Source organism: Heptranchias perlo, chromosome 14 (genome assembly GCF_035084215.1).
Source record: "Heptranchias perlo isolate sHepPer1 chromosome 14, sHepPer1.hap1, whole genome shotgun sequence".
NCBI lineage: Eukaryota > Metazoa > Chordata > Chondrichthyes > Hexanchiformes > Hexanchidae > Heptranchias > Heptranchias perlo.
In genome coordinates, this window is record NC_090338.1 from 38020113 (window position 1) to 38038761 (window position 18649).

General features: G+C 44.9%; 1 protein-coding gene across 1 annotated transcript; it reads right to left on the reverse strand.

Annotated features, from left to right (window-relative positions):
• Window positions 1-244: 244 nt before the first annotated feature.
• zgc:110540 (deoxynucleoside kinase) lies at window positions 245-14557 on the reverse strand. Its single transcript, XM_067995829.1, has 7 exons — window positions 14360-14557; window positions 13026-13141; window positions 12329-12522; window positions 11983-12130; window positions 11751-11866; window positions 10251-10350; window positions 245-1111 (listed from the first exon to the last, which is right to left on the reverse strand). Exons 1-7 carry the CDS (start codon window positions 14451-14453, stop codon window positions 1085-1087), a joined length of 795 nt encoding a protein of 264 aa, XP_067851930.1. The 5' UTR covers window positions 14454-14557; the 3' UTR covers window positions 245-1084.
• Between the last annotated feature and the right edge of the window lie 4092 nt (window positions 14558-18649).

Genomic DNA, 18649 nt, shown 5'->3' on the forward strand with positions numbered 1-18649 from the left:
CCACCCCAGTGTCAACCTATCTCTCCCGTTCTGATTCTATTAAAATGCTTCTTTATCTTTCCTACTTCCCCCAGTTCTGGTGAAGCGCTGAAATGTAAACGTATCTGTTCTCTCTACAGGTACTGACTGACATGCTGTGCATTTCCTGTTTGTTTTGGAATTTTACGCAGTGACCTTAAGTCATAACACATGCAGATCTAGCATAGTCACAAAAATCATGAATAATCTGTATTATAAGCACACATTATACCTGCAAATAGAACAAAATTTAATATTACCATTTTACTTAATAGAATACAGGAAAACAATCCATTAACTTTCCATACGAAAGATCATTTTCCAAAAAAGACAGCAACGGCCGAGCTCAGTTAGTAACACTCGGAGTCAGAAGGCTGTTTATTCAAATCCCAGAGTTGAGCACATAATCTAGGCTGACATTTCAGTGCAGCACTGAGGCAGAGTGCAGATTTATCACAGGGGCTATTCTTCAGGGGAAATGTTCAACCAGATTACCTGTTCATTCATTGATTTGTTGTTTGTGGCACTTTGAGAGATGCACAAATTGGCTGTCACATTTATCTCCACAACAGTGAATGTACTTCATAGGATGTTATAAAGGCACTATAAAATGCAAGTTCTTTATTTCTTTGACTCAAATTTTACAATTTGGTTACCAGCACCAGTTTACTTAGAATGTAGAAGCAGAGCAGGCTATGGTTTACATGGGACCATTTCGTAACTATCTTAGCCATGCCATTGTGGAAGGTTGGGATTATTCATATTGGCGATCGTGACAACTTAGCCAATGCAGTTTGAACGAGGGAGGATCTTAAATAGGGAACAAACATAAAATCCTATTTACATTCAGTGGAGTGTCTAGGACAGAATGCAGATCTGCTTACATAACAAGTTAAGTATCATGACACTCAATTATTTAGTTACTCTTAAAGTCTTATCTTGCATTTGCATTCTGTCCAAAACTGTTAAATATTTTTCAAATCCAGGTATTTGCTTCCATTTCCACAAGGCAGATAAATCAGTGCAATAAAACACCAGGTCAAGTTTTGTAGTCAGTTCCGTTGTACTATAAAGTCTGCAAGAATGCCTTCACCTGTGAACAAGAAGGTAAAGTTATGATGTTACTAGTTGCCATGGAAGTCCTGCTTAGCAGTTAAATCTGTCAGTTAACCATTTAGTAGTAAAAATAAATTGCATGAATTTTGAAAGTTCATTTTAAAACATACAACAGCTTGCATTTGTATACCACCTTTAGTGTAGTAAAATGTCCCAAGGCTCTTCACAGGAATGTTTTCAAACAAAATTTCATAGTCACATAAAGAGATAATAGGAGCAGGTGACCAAAAGCTTGGTCTCAAAGAGGTAGCCTTTAAGAGGGAGAGGGAGCAATCTCGGAGGGTTGTCGGGCTGGAGTTGGTTGCAGACTTAGGGAGGGGAGAGACCATGGAGGAATTATGAGAATTTTAAAATCCAAGTGTGACATCATAGGGAAACACAGAAGTGATTGGCTGGTGAGTATTTGACTTGTTTAACTTTCAAAACAAGTGTAACTTAGTAATTGTACGGTTTTAGTAGTAGTCGATGGTTTACTAGCAGTTATAAAGCTTATTGGGAGTAAAAGGGTTTATAAATTTAATTAAGAATAAATTAATTAACACATTAAAAAAAATGGCAGGGCAGGTGATGTGTAGTGACTGCAGAATGTGGGAGCTCCTGGACGCCAGTGTGATCCAGGGCAAACATGTCTGCAGTAAGAGTCTGCGGCTTGAGGAGCTTCGGTTCAGAGTCATTGAGTTGGGGGCCGAGCTGCAGACACTGCAACATATCAGGGAGGGGGAAAAATACCTGGACATGCTGTTCCAGGAGGCGGTCACACTCCTTAGGATAAGGTCATCTAAATTAGTCAGTGGTCAGGGACAGGAGGGTGTGACTGCGAGCGAGGCAGTTAAGGGGGTCGAGAAGGTAGAAGTGGAGGAGCCTCAACCTTTGTAATTGTCCAACAGGTTTGAGGTGCTTGCAGCATGTATGGACGAAAGCGGGGGCTGAAGGGTGGATGAGCAAACTGGCCATGGCACCATGCAAGCGGTGAGGGGGGGGAGTTAGTAGGAATGTAGTGGTAGTAGGGGACAGTATAGTCAGGTGGATAGACACCGTTCTCTGCAGCCGAGAACGAGAGTCCAGAAGGCTGTGTTGCCTGCCTGGTGCCACGGTTTGGGACATCTGCTCTGGGCTGGAGAGGAACTTGCAGTGGGAGGGGGAGGATCCAGTTGACGTAGTCCACGTAGATGCCAACGACATAGGTAGGATGAGGGAAGAGGCTCTGCTTAGGGAGTATGAGCAGCTAGAGGCTAAATTAAAAAGCAGAACCTCAAAAAGGTAATAATCTCTGGATTATTACCTGAGCCACGAGCAAATTGGCATAGGGTAAATAAGATTAGAGTAAAATTCATGGCTCAAAGATTGGTGTGGGAGAAATGGGTTTCGATTCATGGGGCACTAGCACCAGTACTAGTGAAAGTGGGAGCTGTACCGTTGGGACGGCCTTCATCTGAACCATGCTGGGGCCAGTGTGCTGGCGAATCATATAATTAGGGCGGGAGAGAAGGCTTTAAACTAAATAGTGGAGGTGAGGGATCAATTAAGGGAAGATGTGATAAATTAAAGAAAGAAGACAAGGCAAGACAGCAAGGTAGCAATAAGGAAAATGATAATCAGAGAGTGGCTGGAAGGGACAGAGCATGCAAACTTAAGAGTGCGCCAGCAAATAAGGCTAGAGATTGCAAAAAAAATAGGAAAAAGACAGCACTAAAGGCTTTGTATCTGAATGCGCATAGCATTTGTAACAAAATGGATGAAGTGACAGATCAAATAGAAATAAATATGTACGATCGGATAGCCATTACGGAGACATGGCTGCAAGATGACAAAGGATGGAACCTGAATATTCAAGGGTACTTGACATTTCGGATGGACAGGAAGCTAAGAAAAGGTGGAGGGGTAGTTCTGTTAATTAAGGATGACATGAGTATAAGAGAGAGAAATTACCTTAGTTCTAAAGACCAAAATGTAGAATCAGTTTGGATAGAGATAAGAAATAGCAACAGCCAGAAGTAACTTGTGGGAGTAGTTTATAGGCCCCCCTAACGGTAACCACACTGTAGGACAGGGTATACAGGAAGAAATAATGGGGGCTTGTGAGAAAGGAACAGCGATGATCATTGGTGATTTTAATCTACATACAGATTGGAAGAATCTGATCGGCAACAGTAGCCTGGAAGATGAGTTGCTAGAGTGCTTTCGGGACAGTTTCTTAGAGCAGCACATTCTAGAGCCAACCAGAGAGCAGGCTATTCTAGATCTGGTAATGTGTAATGAGACAGGATTAATGAATGACCCCATTGTAAAGGAGCCTCTAGGTAGCACAATATGATTGAATTTCACATTCAGTTTGAGGCAGAGAAAAGTAAGTCTAACTTAAATAAGGGCAATTATGAGGGCATGAAGATAGAGCTGGCTAAAGTGAACTGGGAACTTAGGTTTAGGGTATGTCAGTGGAGATGCAGTGCCAGTCATTTAATGAGATAGTTCATAACACTCAGCAAAGATACATTCCCGTGAGAAAGAAAGACTCCAGGGGAAGGACATTAACTTCTGTGGTTAACTAAGGAAGTTAAAGACAGTATCAAATTGAAAGAAAATGCATACAGTTCCACGAAGATTAGTGGCAGGTCAGAAGATTGGACAGAATATAAAAAACAGCAAAGAATGACTAAAAGAATAATAAGGAGGGAGAAATTAGTACGAGAGAAAGCTAGCTAGAAATATAAAAACAGATAGTAAGAATTTCTACTGGTATTTAAAAAGGAAGAGTGAGTAAAGTGAGTGTTGGTCCTCTAGAGCGTCTGGGGAATTAATAATTGAGAATAAAGAAATGGCAGATGAACTGAACAGATATTTTGCATCCATCTTCACTGTAGAGGATACAAATAACATGCCAGAAATAATTGTGAATCAAGAGGCGAAAGGGAGGGAGGAACTTAAAACATTTACAATCACCAGGGAAAGGGTTCTGAAAAAATTATTCTAACTAAAAACTATCAAGTCCCCAGGTCCTGACGGATTTCATCCTAGGGTCTTAAAAGAAGTGGCTGCAGAGATAGTAGATGCATTAGTATTAATTTTCCAAAATTCCCTAGATTCTGGAAGGGTCCCATCAGATTGGAAAATAGCAAATGTAACTCCTTTATTCAAGAAAGAAGGGAAGACAGAAAGCAGGAAACTACAGGTCAGTCAACTACATCTGTCATAGGGAAAATGCTAGAATCTATTATTAAGGTTATAGCAGGGCACTTAAAAAATCTCAATGCAATCAGGCAGAATCAACACCTTTGTGAAAGGGAAATTGTGTTTGACTAATTTATTAGAGTTCTTTGAGGAAGTAACAAGCAACATGGATAAAGGGGATCCTGTGGATGTGGTGTACTTGGATTTCCAGACGGCTTTTGATAAGGTGCCACATCAAAGGCTACCACACAAAGTAAGAGCTCATGGTGTAGGGGGTAACATATTAGCATGGATAAAGGATTATTTAACTAACAGGAAACAGAGAGTAGGCATAAATGGGTCATTTTCAGGTTGGCAAGATGTAATGAGTGGAGTGCCACAGGGATCAATGCTTGGGCCTCAACTATTTACAATCTATATCAATTACTTGGATGAAGGGACCGAATGTATGGTTGCTAAATTTGCTGATGACAAAGGTAGGTAGGAAAGTAAGTTGTGAAGAGGACATAAGGGGCTCGAATTTGCCAGGCCTGCGGGTTTCCGGCGGGTTGGGTTTCGGGAGCGTGGTCAACACGCTCGGCGAAATTAGTGGGTTGCCCGCGCGATCGTAGCAGGCAACACACTAATAGGAATCAATTACCTGCTCCTCCGGGGTCCGCGGCGCTGGCCTGCGCGTCGGGCGGGCTGCGCATGCGCAGTACGATCTGTCAGCTGGAGGCTCTCTAGTTAAAGGGGCAGTCCTTCACTGACAGATGCTGCAACCAATGGAACAAATTGCAGCATGGAGCAGCCCAGGGGGAAGGCTGCTCCCAGTTTAATGATGCCTCACCCCAGGTATCATCAGATGGGGTGAGGAGGAGGGGGAGGACACAGATCTTCCCCCCGGCGGGCGGGAGGAAGCGGCCTGCCTCTGCCACCAAGAAGGCCTGGCTCGAGGTGGCAGAGGGGGTCACCTGCGCCACCAACATATCGCCCACCTGCATACAGTGCAGGAGGCGCTGCAATGACCGCAGTAGGTCAGCCACAGTGAGAACACGAAGTCTTTCCCCTACACTCCATCTGCCACAACACTGCCCCCACCCCACATCTCCTTCGGCACCGCCAACACTATTCTGTAATATCACCCTTCATACCCACTCAAACCCCATCCTCATCTTACCTCCACCTACTCACCTCGCCAGTACTCATCCTGCCACTAACACGCAACCCAATCCTCATACAATCTCATTGCTCCATCCCATACTCACCCTCTCGTGCATCTCCCTCACGGCCAGCCTCACTCAACCTGCCACCACCTGTGCTGCAGCCACAGGGCATGCATCACATATGTGCAGTAGGCAGCTTAAGGCAAACGTGTCGTGAGCATGAAGGGGGTGCACAAGGGTGTCTGAGGGTTTGTCCTGGGTGTTACCTATATTGAATTTCAGAGCAACAAACAGCACACATTATATTGACACCACCACTGCCATGTCTCCGCGAATCCTGTCCGTTGTGTCCAATAATGCCCGCTCTTGGGTATCACTATGAGGACCCACCACTGATGCCACCCATCGTGTTACTGCAGAGTAGGTGCAGGTGTATTTGCAGGGCTCTTCCACGCAGACGACTGAGAGACATCGGCGGTGTAGCCGGCTGCACCCTGGAAGGATGCAGAGGAGAAGCTGTGGAGGGCAGTGGTGACTTTGACAGCGACAGGTAAGCAGTTGGTGCTGGGGCCAGCCAGGAGCAGCTCGGCTTGAAAGAGCCTGCAGATCTCCACGACTACATGTCGAGCGAATCTGCGCCTCCCTGTGCACTGCTGCTCGGAGAGGTCCGGGGAGCTGCGCCTCGGTCTGTGGACCCTGTGGCGAGGGTAGTGCCCTCTGTGATGCGTCTCTCCCTGCGGTAGCCCTCCCTCCTGCTGTGCAGGTGGGCATGCAACAACACCATGTTGGGGGGCTCCACGTCTCTGCGGCGGATGGCGTGGACTGCGAGGCTGCTGGGGCTGGTCATGCTGTTCGTCCTCCGAGGGTGTCCACGCACCACCCATCTGGCAGGTGTTGGTCTGAGGGGTTGTGCAGGGTAGGTGGGTGGTTCCTCGGACTGGGGCTGCGGTTTCGTGTCGGTCTGTCCTCTGGCTTGGCGGGGGGTGGTGGAGGGCAGGGGTTGCCCTATGTGACGCGGTGGCCTCCTGCGTGGGTGAGGGCTCTCCCCCGTGGAGTGCACCTTGGCACCTGCCACAGGCTGCAACACGCATGGTTGGAGAGAGACTGTTTCCCCCAGTGTGTGAAACTCACTGCCTTGAACCTAAAATCCCACACTTCCTCTTTTGACAGCTGCTTCAGCTCATTAAATGACCTCAACAAGCAAGGTAAGTACACTCAAGTGGAACCCCGCTGGCTTTAATTGCCTGCGGGATTCCCACCAGCGGGGCTTGCGCGCGCAGCCCCGCACGTCAGCGCGGTACCCGGAAGTGGCCGGGATTTCGGCGCGATCCGGTCACGTGACTGGATATCGGGATTTTCGGGGCCCCCCCCCGCTGGAAACCCGACGCGAAAATCGAGCCCAAGGAGTCTGCAAAGGGATATAGATAGGTTAAGTGAGTGGGCAAAAAAGTTGACAGATGGAGTATAATGTGAGAAAATGTGAACATGTCCACTTTGGCAGGAGGAATAGAAAAGCAGTATATTATTTAAATGGAGAGAGATTGTAGAACTGAGGTACAGAGGGATCTGGGTGTCCTAGTACACGAATCACAAAAAGTTAGTATGCAGGTACAGCAAGTGATTAGGAAGGCAAATGGAATGTTGTCATTTATATTCCATTCCCCTTGCAATAAAAGTAGAGATGTTTTGCTACTGTTATACAGGGCATTGTTGAGACCACATCTAGAATACTGCATGCAGTTTTGGTCTCCTTATTTAAGAAAAGGACATAATTGCTTTGGAGGCGGTTCAGAGAAGGTTCACTCAACTGTTCCTGGGATGAGGGCGTTATCTTATGAGGAAAGGTTGGACAAGTTGGGCCTGTATACACTGGAGTTTAGAAAAATGAGGTGTGATCTTATTGAAACATATAAGATCCTGAGAGAGACTAGAAGGTGTAGATGCTTAGAGGCTGTTTCCCCTTCTGGGAGAGACTAAAACTAGGGGCCATAGTTTAAAAATAAAGGGTCTCCCATTTAAGACAGATGAGGAGAATTTTTTTCTCAGAGGGTCACAAGTTTGTGGAACTCCCTTCCCCAGGCAGCAGTGGAGGCAGGGTCATTGAATATTTTTAAGGCTGAGTTAGATAGATTCCTGATTAACAAGGGAGTCAAAGGTTATAGTAGGTAGACAGGAAAGTAGGGTTGAGGTTGCAATCAGATTAGCCATGATTTTATCAAATAGCAGAACAGGCTCGAGGGACCGAATGGCCTACTCCTGCTCTTAATTTGTACGTTCGTATGTAAAAACCGAGGCATTGCTGGACCAGGAGCCAGTGTAGGACAGCAAGCACAGGGGTGATGGGTAAATGGGACTTGTGTGTGTTAGGATATGGGCAGCAGAGTTTTAGATGAACTCATAGTTATGGAGGGTGGAAGGCAGGAGGTCAGCCAAAAGAACAATGGAATAGTCAAATCTAGAGGTAACAAAAGCATGGATAAGGGGTTCAGCAGCAGATGAGCTGCAGCAGCAGCGGAGACGGGTGATGTTATGGAGGTGGAAGTAGGCGGTCTTGGTGTTGGAACATGTAAGTGGTCAGAAGCTCAACTCAGGGTTAAAAAGGACGTTGAAGTTGTGAACGGTCTGGTTCAGCTTCAATCAGTGGCCAGGGAGAGGGATGGAGTCTGTGTATAGGGATCGGAGTTTGTGGCAGGGACCGAAGATAATGGCGTCGATCATCCCGATATTTAGTTGGAGGAAATATCTGTTTATCCAGTACTGGATGTTGGACGAGCAGCGTGACAAACCAGAGATAGTGGAGGGGTCAAGAGAGGTGGTCGTGAGATAGAGCTGGGTATCGTCAGCATACATGTGAAATCTGACCTTGTGTTTTCAGATGATGTCCTCAAGAAATAGAAGGGGGAGATACTTGGGGGAGTCCAGAGGTAACAGTGTGGGAACGGGAAGAAAAGCCATTGTAAGCGATTCACTGGCTATGAATGGCTAGATAAGAATGGAACCAGGCAAGGGCATTGGAGGAGGAGGATGGTGTGATCAACCGTGTCAAATGCTGCAGACAGGGTAGAGAAGGGATAGTTTACCTTGGTCATAGTCACATAGGATGTCATTTGTGACTTTAATGAGGGCCATTTCAGTGCTGAGGCAGAGGCAGAAACCTAATTGGAGAGGTCCAAACATAGAGTTTGGAAAGATGGGCACGGATTTGGGAGGCAACAATGTTCAAGGAATTAGAAGAAAGCGATGTTAGAGACGGGGCGGTGGTTTGCAAGGACAGAGGGGTCAAGGTGGGTTTTTTGATTGGTGGGGATTGGGGCGTTGGGGGGGGGGGGGGGGGGGGGTGGTGATGATGGCATATTTGAAGGGGAGGGGGATGGTATCTGAGGAGAGGGAGCCATTAACAAGATCAGCTAATATGGGGGCCAGGAAGGGAAGTTGGGCAGTCAGCAGTATGGTGGGAATAAGACTGAGGGAGCAGGAGGTGGGTCTCTTTGTCAAGTTGAGTTCGGAGAGGGCATGAGCAGAGATAAGAGAGAAACTGGAGAAAAATGATAGTTCAGGGCTAGGGGAAGGGAGGGAAGTGCAGAGGTAGCTGAACAGATGGTCTCAGTCTTAGTGACAAAGAAGTCCATGAGCTCCTCACACTTGTTTTGGAGGTGAGGGCGGAGGAGGCAGAGGAGAGCAGTTTAAGAAGGCGATTTGTAGTGAAGAGAAGCTGGGGTTATTTTTGCATTCCAGGATGATCCTGGACTAGTGAGCAGTATTGGCAGAGGAGAGCAGAACCCGATAGTGCTTTATGCAGTCCAGCCAGATCTGACAATTAATGGCTAAACCAGTTGTCTGCCACATATGTTAAAGTCTGTGTCCTTTGGAGTTAAGGGAGCAGAGATGAGGGCCGTACCAGAGAGAGAGAGAGTAATGGTTTTAATAGGGACAAGGGCATCAAAAGATGGAAGAGAGGGTGTGACTGAGCAGATCAGTAGCTGCAGAAATGTTGTGGTGAATGGAGGGCCAAAGGCTAGGCAGTTGGGAATTTGTAAGTGCCATTGTAAGTGACCTGGGGTAAGAGTTTTTTTTCTAGGAACAGACACAGGCTTAAGAGAGATTGGGAGAGGGAAGAGGGATGAGAGTGTAGAGGGACACAAGGAAATGATCAGAGATGGCCTAATCTGCGATTGACAGGATGGGCCATGTGATAGGTCAAGGGGGTGGCCGTGAATATGGGTAGGGGATTTTGTGGAGGGAGAGATTAAGGGAGGATAGGAGAGCAGTGAACTCAAAAAGAGAGAGGGCATGATGAGTTGAGATGGAGATCGAAATCACTGAGGATGAGAAGTCGCTCGGTGCAGAGGCTGAGGGAGGAAAGCAGTGACGATATCTCTGAGAAACTTCGCCTGGCACTTGATTCAAGCAATTAGATTGTAGAAACAGTAAATCTTTCAAAGTGTTCCAGAAAACTTTAAATTATCCAAACCAGGAGATGTTCCTTTACTAGATTTCTGATTTTGGAACAAAATTTCATGAAACATCCAAAAACACAAAATTTCAGAGGAGACAGGACCAGACAAGCACAATTTAACTATCACATATTACTACATCATGCATCTCAGGCAAATCTAAAATATTTTTTTTTATTTCTTCACTGATTCCCCTTCCTCCATTTGTTTTGCCAGATGTTGAATCTTGTTGGGATACAATTCCATGGGTAAGGTCTACTACTGTACCTAATTAGTCATTCTGCCGTTTGGAGTCTGGATGGCAAACATGACGCTTGATTAGGAAATGTAATTTAACAACAAAGTTCACCTTTTCCAGAATGTCCTCTTGTTTAATCTTGTCATCTTTAAAATCTTCATTGATATCTAGTACCAGAATAGGGATGTCCTTCAAATATTCAAAGTCAAGCCTGAAATAAAGGTCAATGACAAATTATAGTAGAACATGGAATGCGCCCATGGAGTCCAGGGTGCCTTGGCACTTTGGATACAAAACTGGCTTAGTGGCAGAAGGCAGAGGGTGATGGTCGAAGGTTGTTTTTGTGACTGGAAGCCTGTGGCCAGTGGGGTACCACAGGGATCGGTGCTGGGTCCCTTGCTGTTTGTGGTCTACATTAATGACTTGGATATGAATGTAAAAGGTATGATCAGTAAGTTCGCTGATGATACAAAGATTGGTAGGGTGGTAAATAGCGAGGAGGATAGCCTCAGTCTGCAGGACGATATAGATGGGTTGGTCAGATGGGCGGAACAGTGGCAAATGGAATTTAACCCGGAAAAGTGCGAGGTGATGCACTTTGGAGGGACTAAAAAGGCTAGGGAATACACAATGAATGGGAGGACCCTAGGCAAGACAGAGGGTCAGAGGGATCTTGGTGTGCAAGTTCACAGATCCCTGAAGGCGGCGGAACAGGTAGATAAGGTGGTAAAGAAGGCATATGGGATACTTGCCTTTATTAGCCGAGGCATAGAATATAAGGGCAAGGAGGTTATGATGGAGCTGTATAAAACACTGGTTAGGCCACAGCTGGAGTACTGTGTGCAGTTCTGGTCGCCACACTACAGGAAGGATGTGATCGCTTTGGAGAGGGTGCAGAGGAGATTCACCAGGATGTTACCAGGGCTGGAGCGCTTCAGCTATGAAGAGAGACTGGGAAGATTGGGTTTGTTTTCCTTGGAGCAGAGGAGGCTGAGGGGGGACATGATTGAGGTGTACAAAATTATGAGGGGGATGGATACTAAGGAGCTTTTTCCCTTCGTTGAGGGTTCTATAACAAGGGGACACAGATTCAAGGTAAAAGGCGGGAGGTTTAGAGGGGATTTGAGAAAGAACTTTTTCACCCAGAGGGTGGTTGGAGTCTGGAACTCACTGTCTGAAAGGGTTGTGGAGGCAGGAACCCTCACAACATTCAAGAAGCATTTGGATGAGCACTTGAAATGCCATAGCATACAAGGCTACGGACCAAATGCTGGAATATGGGATTAGAGTAGACAGGGCTGATGGCCGGCGCGGACACGATGGGCCGAAGGGCCTCTATCCGTGCTGTATAACTCTATGACTCTATAACATTTTGTGGTGTGTGTGTGTGTGTGGTCGGGCGGGTCAGAAAAGTGAAGAAATTGAATTACTGCAAGATATAATCCACTTCAATAATGCTACTTCCACCTAGATTAGTAAAACATGTTAGATATCTGCAAGATATAATCCACTTCAATAATGCTACTTCCACCTAGATGAGTAAAACATGTTAGATATCAGTTCCTACAATGACAGTTTTCATTTATAATAATTTATATAGGACCTACTTACTTAATTGTTCGGTTAAGAAGCCAACATTCATGTTTGTAATGCAGTTTTTCTAGGTACTCCATCTCAATTTCTTGCTCCTCCTCCCGACCTCTCAGATGAAGTCGCTCCATGCATTTCTACCAAAGAACAATTAAGATTTCTACCACTACTAGAAAATAGTATCAGGTACAAGAAAAAGCTTTTTAAAGAAGTGAAAAAAAGATGAAAAATAAAAACGTCACTGATTACTTACTTCAGGGGTTGCTCGGAGATAGATCATGGCATCCAACTCAATTTGTGAACCAAACTGGTTTAATATCCAAGCATGCCAATCTTGGTAAATGGACCATTCTGTTTCATTAAGGTTTCCAGATTCAAACAAACTTGAGGCAAATATATACCTGTTTGGAGAGAGGGAAAGCTAGTAAACACTGCAAATTGCTAAATGCTAAAACTATCTAATAGAATAACTAATAGACACAGGCAATCAATTTAGAATTTTACAAAAGGAACCCCAGTTTATCCAAAATAATCTAACTTGGTTAGCTGTATATCACCTACCCAAAAAGAGTTTATAACACTAGAAGTTTGCGCCTCACCTGTCACTGTATACCGATCTTTCAAAGAACTGCACAGGACGTTCTGCCTCCTGAATTTTGAAGGAGGACGGTTTAAGCTGTGCCCGAACCCTACTCAGGCAAGCATAGGTTTGAAATGTGTATGCCCATCTACTTGGCTTGTCATACAGCATCTGGAGGAGATTGCCACCACTCTTTTGGGATGTTGAAAGTTCCTTTTAAGAAAATCAAAACCAAAAATGAGTTAGAGAAACTTTACCAAAGTCTATGTGCCACAAATTCTAAGCAATCCAACCCAATAGCACAGCAGGCAACATTGAATACCAGTCTCACAACCAGTCATCAATCTCCCTTCAGTGATCAGAGACATTGACATTAACTACCGACGAGCTTGTAACCTAACCAGTTCAACTAGCAGAGCCGGGAAGCATAGTACTGGGTGCAGTGAGACACTGAAAATACACTGTAGTTTTTTTTGCCCCAAATTGAAGGAGCAGGGACACTATTTCAGAAAACCCTGAAGGCAGAAGGTGAAAAGACATCTGACCATTTACTGTGACTCCCCTCCAAACCCCCCCTTTTCTTAGCTGCAGCTTATTTTCCTTGAGGGGGTGGAAAATGGTTTCTATATAAAGTAGCATTTTTAAACTTATTCCAATAATCATTATCTAATCAAAAGTTGAAGGACATTATTTTGAATTTCATCTTTGTTAAATACCTGGAATTCATCTTCAGCTGTTTGTACATTACACCATCTTGCGATAGGTTCAGGAACAACTTCCCATTCGTCATTGGCTCTTTCCAAAATATGAACTAAAGTAGATTTACCTGCAGCTATTAAAATATAATAGATAAATTAAATGGATAACTTTCCACTTAAAAAAGTAAAATCTCATCACTATAGTGTAAATTTTTAATCCTATTAGCCAACAGTTGATGAAAATGTATATTCATCCAAGGCATCTAAACTCAATAATTTACATCTCAACAAGGTTTTTAACGTAACACATTTTAATCTCTCAATTCTCGGTGTAGCCACTTAATCGCTAAGCAAATGAACAACGGAGGCAATCAAAGGTGAGGAAACAGCAATATGAATAGGACTAAAACAGCACCTCATTCTTAATTTTTCTCCCCTTCTATACACTCCTTCACAAATAAGTTAGGCAATTTCAGAAAGAAACAAAAATTTAGGGTGCAGTTATAATACAGTAAAGTAATCTACAATACAACTCGGAAGTCGGGTTCCAATCTAACGCCCAAGCAACCTGAAGAGGAGAAGGGATGTGCATAGCAATTCAGTCTGAAGAATATATGTGTCACACTGTTCAGAGAAATTAGCCAACAGGTAGCAAAGCTTAAAATGTACCTGTAGTTGAAAACATCACTTTACCACCACAAAAGATCTTCATGCAAAAAGACAGAGGGGGGTTATTACAGCGAAAATACAAATTTGTTTGAAGAATAGTATTATGTGCCTGGACATCAGAATAATTAATTGCCAAGGGCAAAGACGAAAGTTGAATAAAATTACAAAAATAAAAGTAATTTAACAAAAGATAGCAAACAAGTTATTTCACGGCATTAAATGGGAGAGATTTGACAGTTCAGCCTATATCGGGGGGAGGAGGGGGGAAAGGAATGAAAAACTATTCTCATAAACTGACACCGAAAGATTCCCCGCGCAGTTGGTCACCTGGCTCTAAGGGAGTTAAAACACTGCTATTAAATACAGATTTTCATCCCAGAATTGTCACACTTCAAAATTATATTTCTGAGGAAATACATACTTTTTTAAAAAAACCTTCCTCTTGAGGTTCACAGGCAACAAAATAATGGAAACCTTCAGCCCGCCAAAACACTTGGCGCCAATTGCGCTTCTTAATCTCGTTTTAAAAAAATGCAAATCAGTAAAAATAAATAACCAAACGCCAAAGATGAGTTTACAATTATCATATTTGCATTTTCTGTTCAACCCCGGCAAAACTAATTCGGGGTCCAGTCCAGAATTTTAATTTTAAAAGCAATAATTGTGTCGTCTATTTCACTCACCAATGTTTCCTTCGATTGAAATCTTCCTCACTCTCTTTTCAAAGCTGTCGTTGCAATTGGGACTGACACGCATTCTTTTTGGTGGGGTAACCATAGTCTTTGTGGGTGATTCTGCAGCCTCCCGTTATCTGCACCTGAAATGTTTGAAAGTGGCGGGCTTGTATTTGCACCGCCAGAAGGCGGTGCCTCCCATGGCCGCGCCTCTCTGATGGCCCATGGTGCTGGGTTTCACTGGCAGTTATTAATTGCAGTCAGTTTAAATGTTCATTTCTCCAGCCGAAAAATACCACCCCCGGAAAAATATCCGCCCAACGACTGTCAGGAGAAAAATATAAGCCCGCTCTTTAATTCCTATTACTAATCGTGCTATGAATACAGTCCAGCAGTAATGTTTTATTTCAGTGAACTTCGTGTAATTTTTTTAGATATAATGCTGAACATATGCCAGTAAACAGTACTATATTACAGTCAACCTATACTTTTCTCAAGTTAGATCTTATCCCTTTCCCCACATTTTCTGATAGCACTGGCTTGTGGTTATAATATTTTAGGTGTGCAACAACAACTTGCATTTTATATTGCGCCTTAAAATAGTAAAACATCCCAAGGCACTTCACAGGAGCGTTATCGGACAAAATTTGACACCAAGCCACATAGAGATATTAAGACAGGTGACCAAAAGTTTGGTCAAAGAAGTAGGTTTTGAGGAGCAACTTAAAGCAGGAGATAGAAGTGGAGAGGGTTAGGAAGGAAATTCCAGAGCTTAGGGCCTAGGCAACTGAAGGGTGGCTGCCAATAGTGGAGCAAAGGAAATCGGGGATGTACAAGAGGCCAGAATTGGAGGAGCGCAGAGATCTTGGAGGGTTGTAGGGATGGAGGAGGTTACAGAGATAGGGAGGGGCATTATGAAGCTGTCAGGCTGTGGTAAAACCCAACTTGTTCACTAATGTCCTTTAGGGAAGGAAACCAGTTATCCTTACCTGGTCTGGCCTATTTGTGACTTCAGTCCCAAACCAAAATGGTTGACTTTTAACTGCCCTCTGAAGTGGCCTAGCAAGCCACTCAGTTGTATTAAACTGCTCAGTGGTTCAAGAAGAAGGGCCTCCTCCACCTTCAGGGCAACTATGGATGGGCAATAAATGCTGGTCTTACCAGTGACGCCTACAACATGAGAATGAATATTTTTTAAAAAGAGTTCTGATGAAGGGTACACACCCAAAATGTCATAACCTGCATTTTCTCTTTACAGAGACTGACTGACTGTATATTTGCAGCATTTTCTGTTGTTATTTTAGGTTTCCAGCATTTGCAGTTTTCCCTTGTTATTTTGCACTTTCAAGATTGCTAAGTGGCCTTCAGTAAATTGTCCAATTGACCAGTCACACCACATGCGCCCAAACAATGAATGTTGGCATACTATTGGGCAATACAGCAGGACCCAATTCTATCCAAATTTCCAGCATTTACAGTTTTCCTTTTTTAGCTTTTTAATCTCATTTACATCCAGTTATGCACTCTTTCCAGTAAGTGTTGCTGGATAACTATTTGCAACAGGACCTTGGCTGATTTTTCTCCTCCATAGCTTAGAAACACTTGTAGAAGTATGCTGCTCCAACTTTTTTAAAAATTCGTTCATGGGATGTGGGCATCGCTGGCAAGGCCAGCATTTATTGCCCATCCCTAATTGCCCTTGAGAAGGTGGTGGTGAGCCGCCTTCTTGAACCGCTGCAGTCCGTGTGGTGAAGGTTCTCCCACAGTGCAGTTAGGAAGGGAGTTCCAGGATTTTGACCCAGCAACGATGAAGGAACGGCGATATATTTCCAAAGTCGGGATAGTGTGTGACTTGGAGGGGAACGTGCAGGTGATGTTGTTCCCATGTGCCTGCTGCCCTTGTCCTTCTAGGTGGTAGAGGTCGTGGGTTTGGGAGGTGCTGTCGAAGAAGCCTTGGCGAGTTGTTGCAGTGGATGGTACACACTGCAGCCACAGTGCGCCGGTGGTGAAGGGAGTGAATGTTTAGGGTGGCGGATGGGGTGCCAATCAAGCGGGCTGCTTTGTCCTGGATGGTGTCGAGCTTCTTGAATGTTGTTGGAGCTGCACTCATTCAGGCAAGTGGAGAGTATTCCATCACACTCCTGACTTGTGCCTTGTAGATGGTGGAAAGGCTTTGGGGAGTCAGGAGGTGAGTCACTCGCCACAGAATACCTAGCCTCTGACCTGCTCTTCTGGTCACAGTATTTATGTGGCTGGTCCAGTTAAGTTTCTGGTCAATGGTGACCCCCAGGATGTTGATGGTGGGGGATTCGACGATGGTAATGCCGTTGAATGTCAAGGGGAGGTGGTTAGACTCTCTCTTGTTGGAGATGGTCATTGCTTGGCACTTGTCTGGCGCGAATGTTACTTGCCATTTATGAGCCCAAGCCTGGATGTTGTCCAGGTCTTGCTGCATGCGGGCTCGGACTGCTTCATTGTTTGAGGGGTTGTGAATGGAACTGAACACTGTGCAATCATCAGCGAACATCCCCATTTCTGACCTTATGATGGAGGGAAGGTCATTGATGAAGCAGCTGAAGATGGTTGGGCCTAGGACACTGCTCTGAGGAACTCCTGCAGCAATGTCCTGGGGCTGAGATGATTGGCCTCCAACAACCACTACCATCATCCTTTGTGCTCGGTATGACTCCAGCCACTGGAGAGTTTTACCCCTGATTCCCATTGATTTCAATTTTACTCGGGCTCCTTGGTGCCACACTCGGTCAAATGCTGCCTTGATGTCAAGGGCAGTCACTCTCACCTCACCTCACCTCTGGAATTCAGCTCTTTTGTCCATGTTTGGACCAAGGCTGTAATGAGGTCTGGAGCCGAGTGGTCCTGGCGGAACCCAAATTGAGTATCAGTGAGCATGTTATTGGTGAGTAAGTGCTGCTTGATAGCACTGTCGACGACACCTTCCATCACTTTGCTGATGATTGAGAGTAGACTGATGTGGTGGTAATTGGCCGGATTGGATTTGTCCTGCTTTTTGTGGACAGGACATACCTGGGCAATTTTCCACATTGTCGGGTAGATGCCAGTGTTGTAGCTGTACTGGAACAGTTTGATTAGAAGCGCAGCTAGTTCTGGAGCACAAGACTTCAGCACTACAGCCGGGATGTTGTCGGGACCCATAGCCTTTGCTGTATCCAGTGCACTCATCCGTTTGTTGATATCACGTGGAGTGAATCGAATTGGCTGAAGACTGGCTTCTGTGATGGTGGGGATATCGAGAGGAGGCCGAGATGGATCATCCACTTGGCACTTCTGGCTGAAGATGGTTTCAAATGCTTCAGCCTTGTCTTTTGCTCTCACGTGCTGGACTCCACCATCATTGAGGATGGGGATGTTTACAGAACCTCCTCCTCCCGTTAGTTGCTTAATTGTCCACCACCATTCACTACTGGATGTGGCAGGACTGCAGAGCTTTGATCTGATCCGTTGGTTGTGGAATCGCTTAGCTCTGTCTGTAGCATGTTGCTTCCGCTGTTTAGCATACATGTAGTCCTGAGTTGTAGCTTCACCAGGTTGGCACCTCATTTGATTGGCTATCTTAGCATAGACCAGGAATCAAACTTGCAACCCTCCTGATCTATACAATTCAGTACCATACCTTAAGGAATACTTACCTTCTGAGCCTAGAGACATGTTACTTGGATAGTCCAGTTTTTGTGTGAGCTGCCTCGCAATTTCTACAGCTGCACTTATACAATAGATACCAATCTCATGGTAGTTTCTGTATTGTTCAGCACTCAGCCAACAGACTTGCGTCATATTGCCCACTGCAACCCATAAAAAGCCTCACGTGGAGAGGTTTAGGGAAGACGGGAGGGCAGTGAATTCAGAGGAGTGAGGGCAAGTTGAGTTGAGATGGAGATTGTAATCACCGACGACGAATCTTCACTCAGTGCAGAGGCAGTGGTAGGAAAGATATTTTGGGGAAAAACTCGGGATGGCGCTGAAGGGCAGCTGAGAATGAGGATTTTTAAGGAGAGGCGAAAGGGTTGAACAAGGTGAGGTGCTTGAAGGAGAAGGAAGTGCCAGGGACATAGGGGGAGAGCGAAGATGTGACTTGGTGTTAATGGCCACGCTGCCAAAACAGCATTTTGGGCAAGGCAGGCAGTGGAAAGTATAGCCAGGAGGGAAAGCTTCAGTAAACCAAGTTTCAGTCAAAGAACATAATGTCAATGCAATCGTCCACAATCAGGTTGTGGATAGCAAGAGCCTTGTTTGCGAGCCTTGTTTAGTGGGTGCAGTGAG

Coding starts and splice junctions, on each gene's coding strand:
- zgc:110540 (XM_067995829.1), bottom strand. CDS start 14,453: ATGGTTACCCCACCAAAAAGAATGCGTGTCAGTCCCAATTGCAACGAC. Junction 12,131..12,328: donor AGATCGGTATACAGTGACAG/GTGAGGCGCAAA, acceptor CTCTCCAAACAG/GTATATATTTGCCTCAAGTT. Junction 1,112..10,250: donor AAGAGGACATTCTGGAAAAG/GTGAACTTTGTT, acceptor TCTTGTTCACAG/GTGAAGGCATTCTTGCAGAC.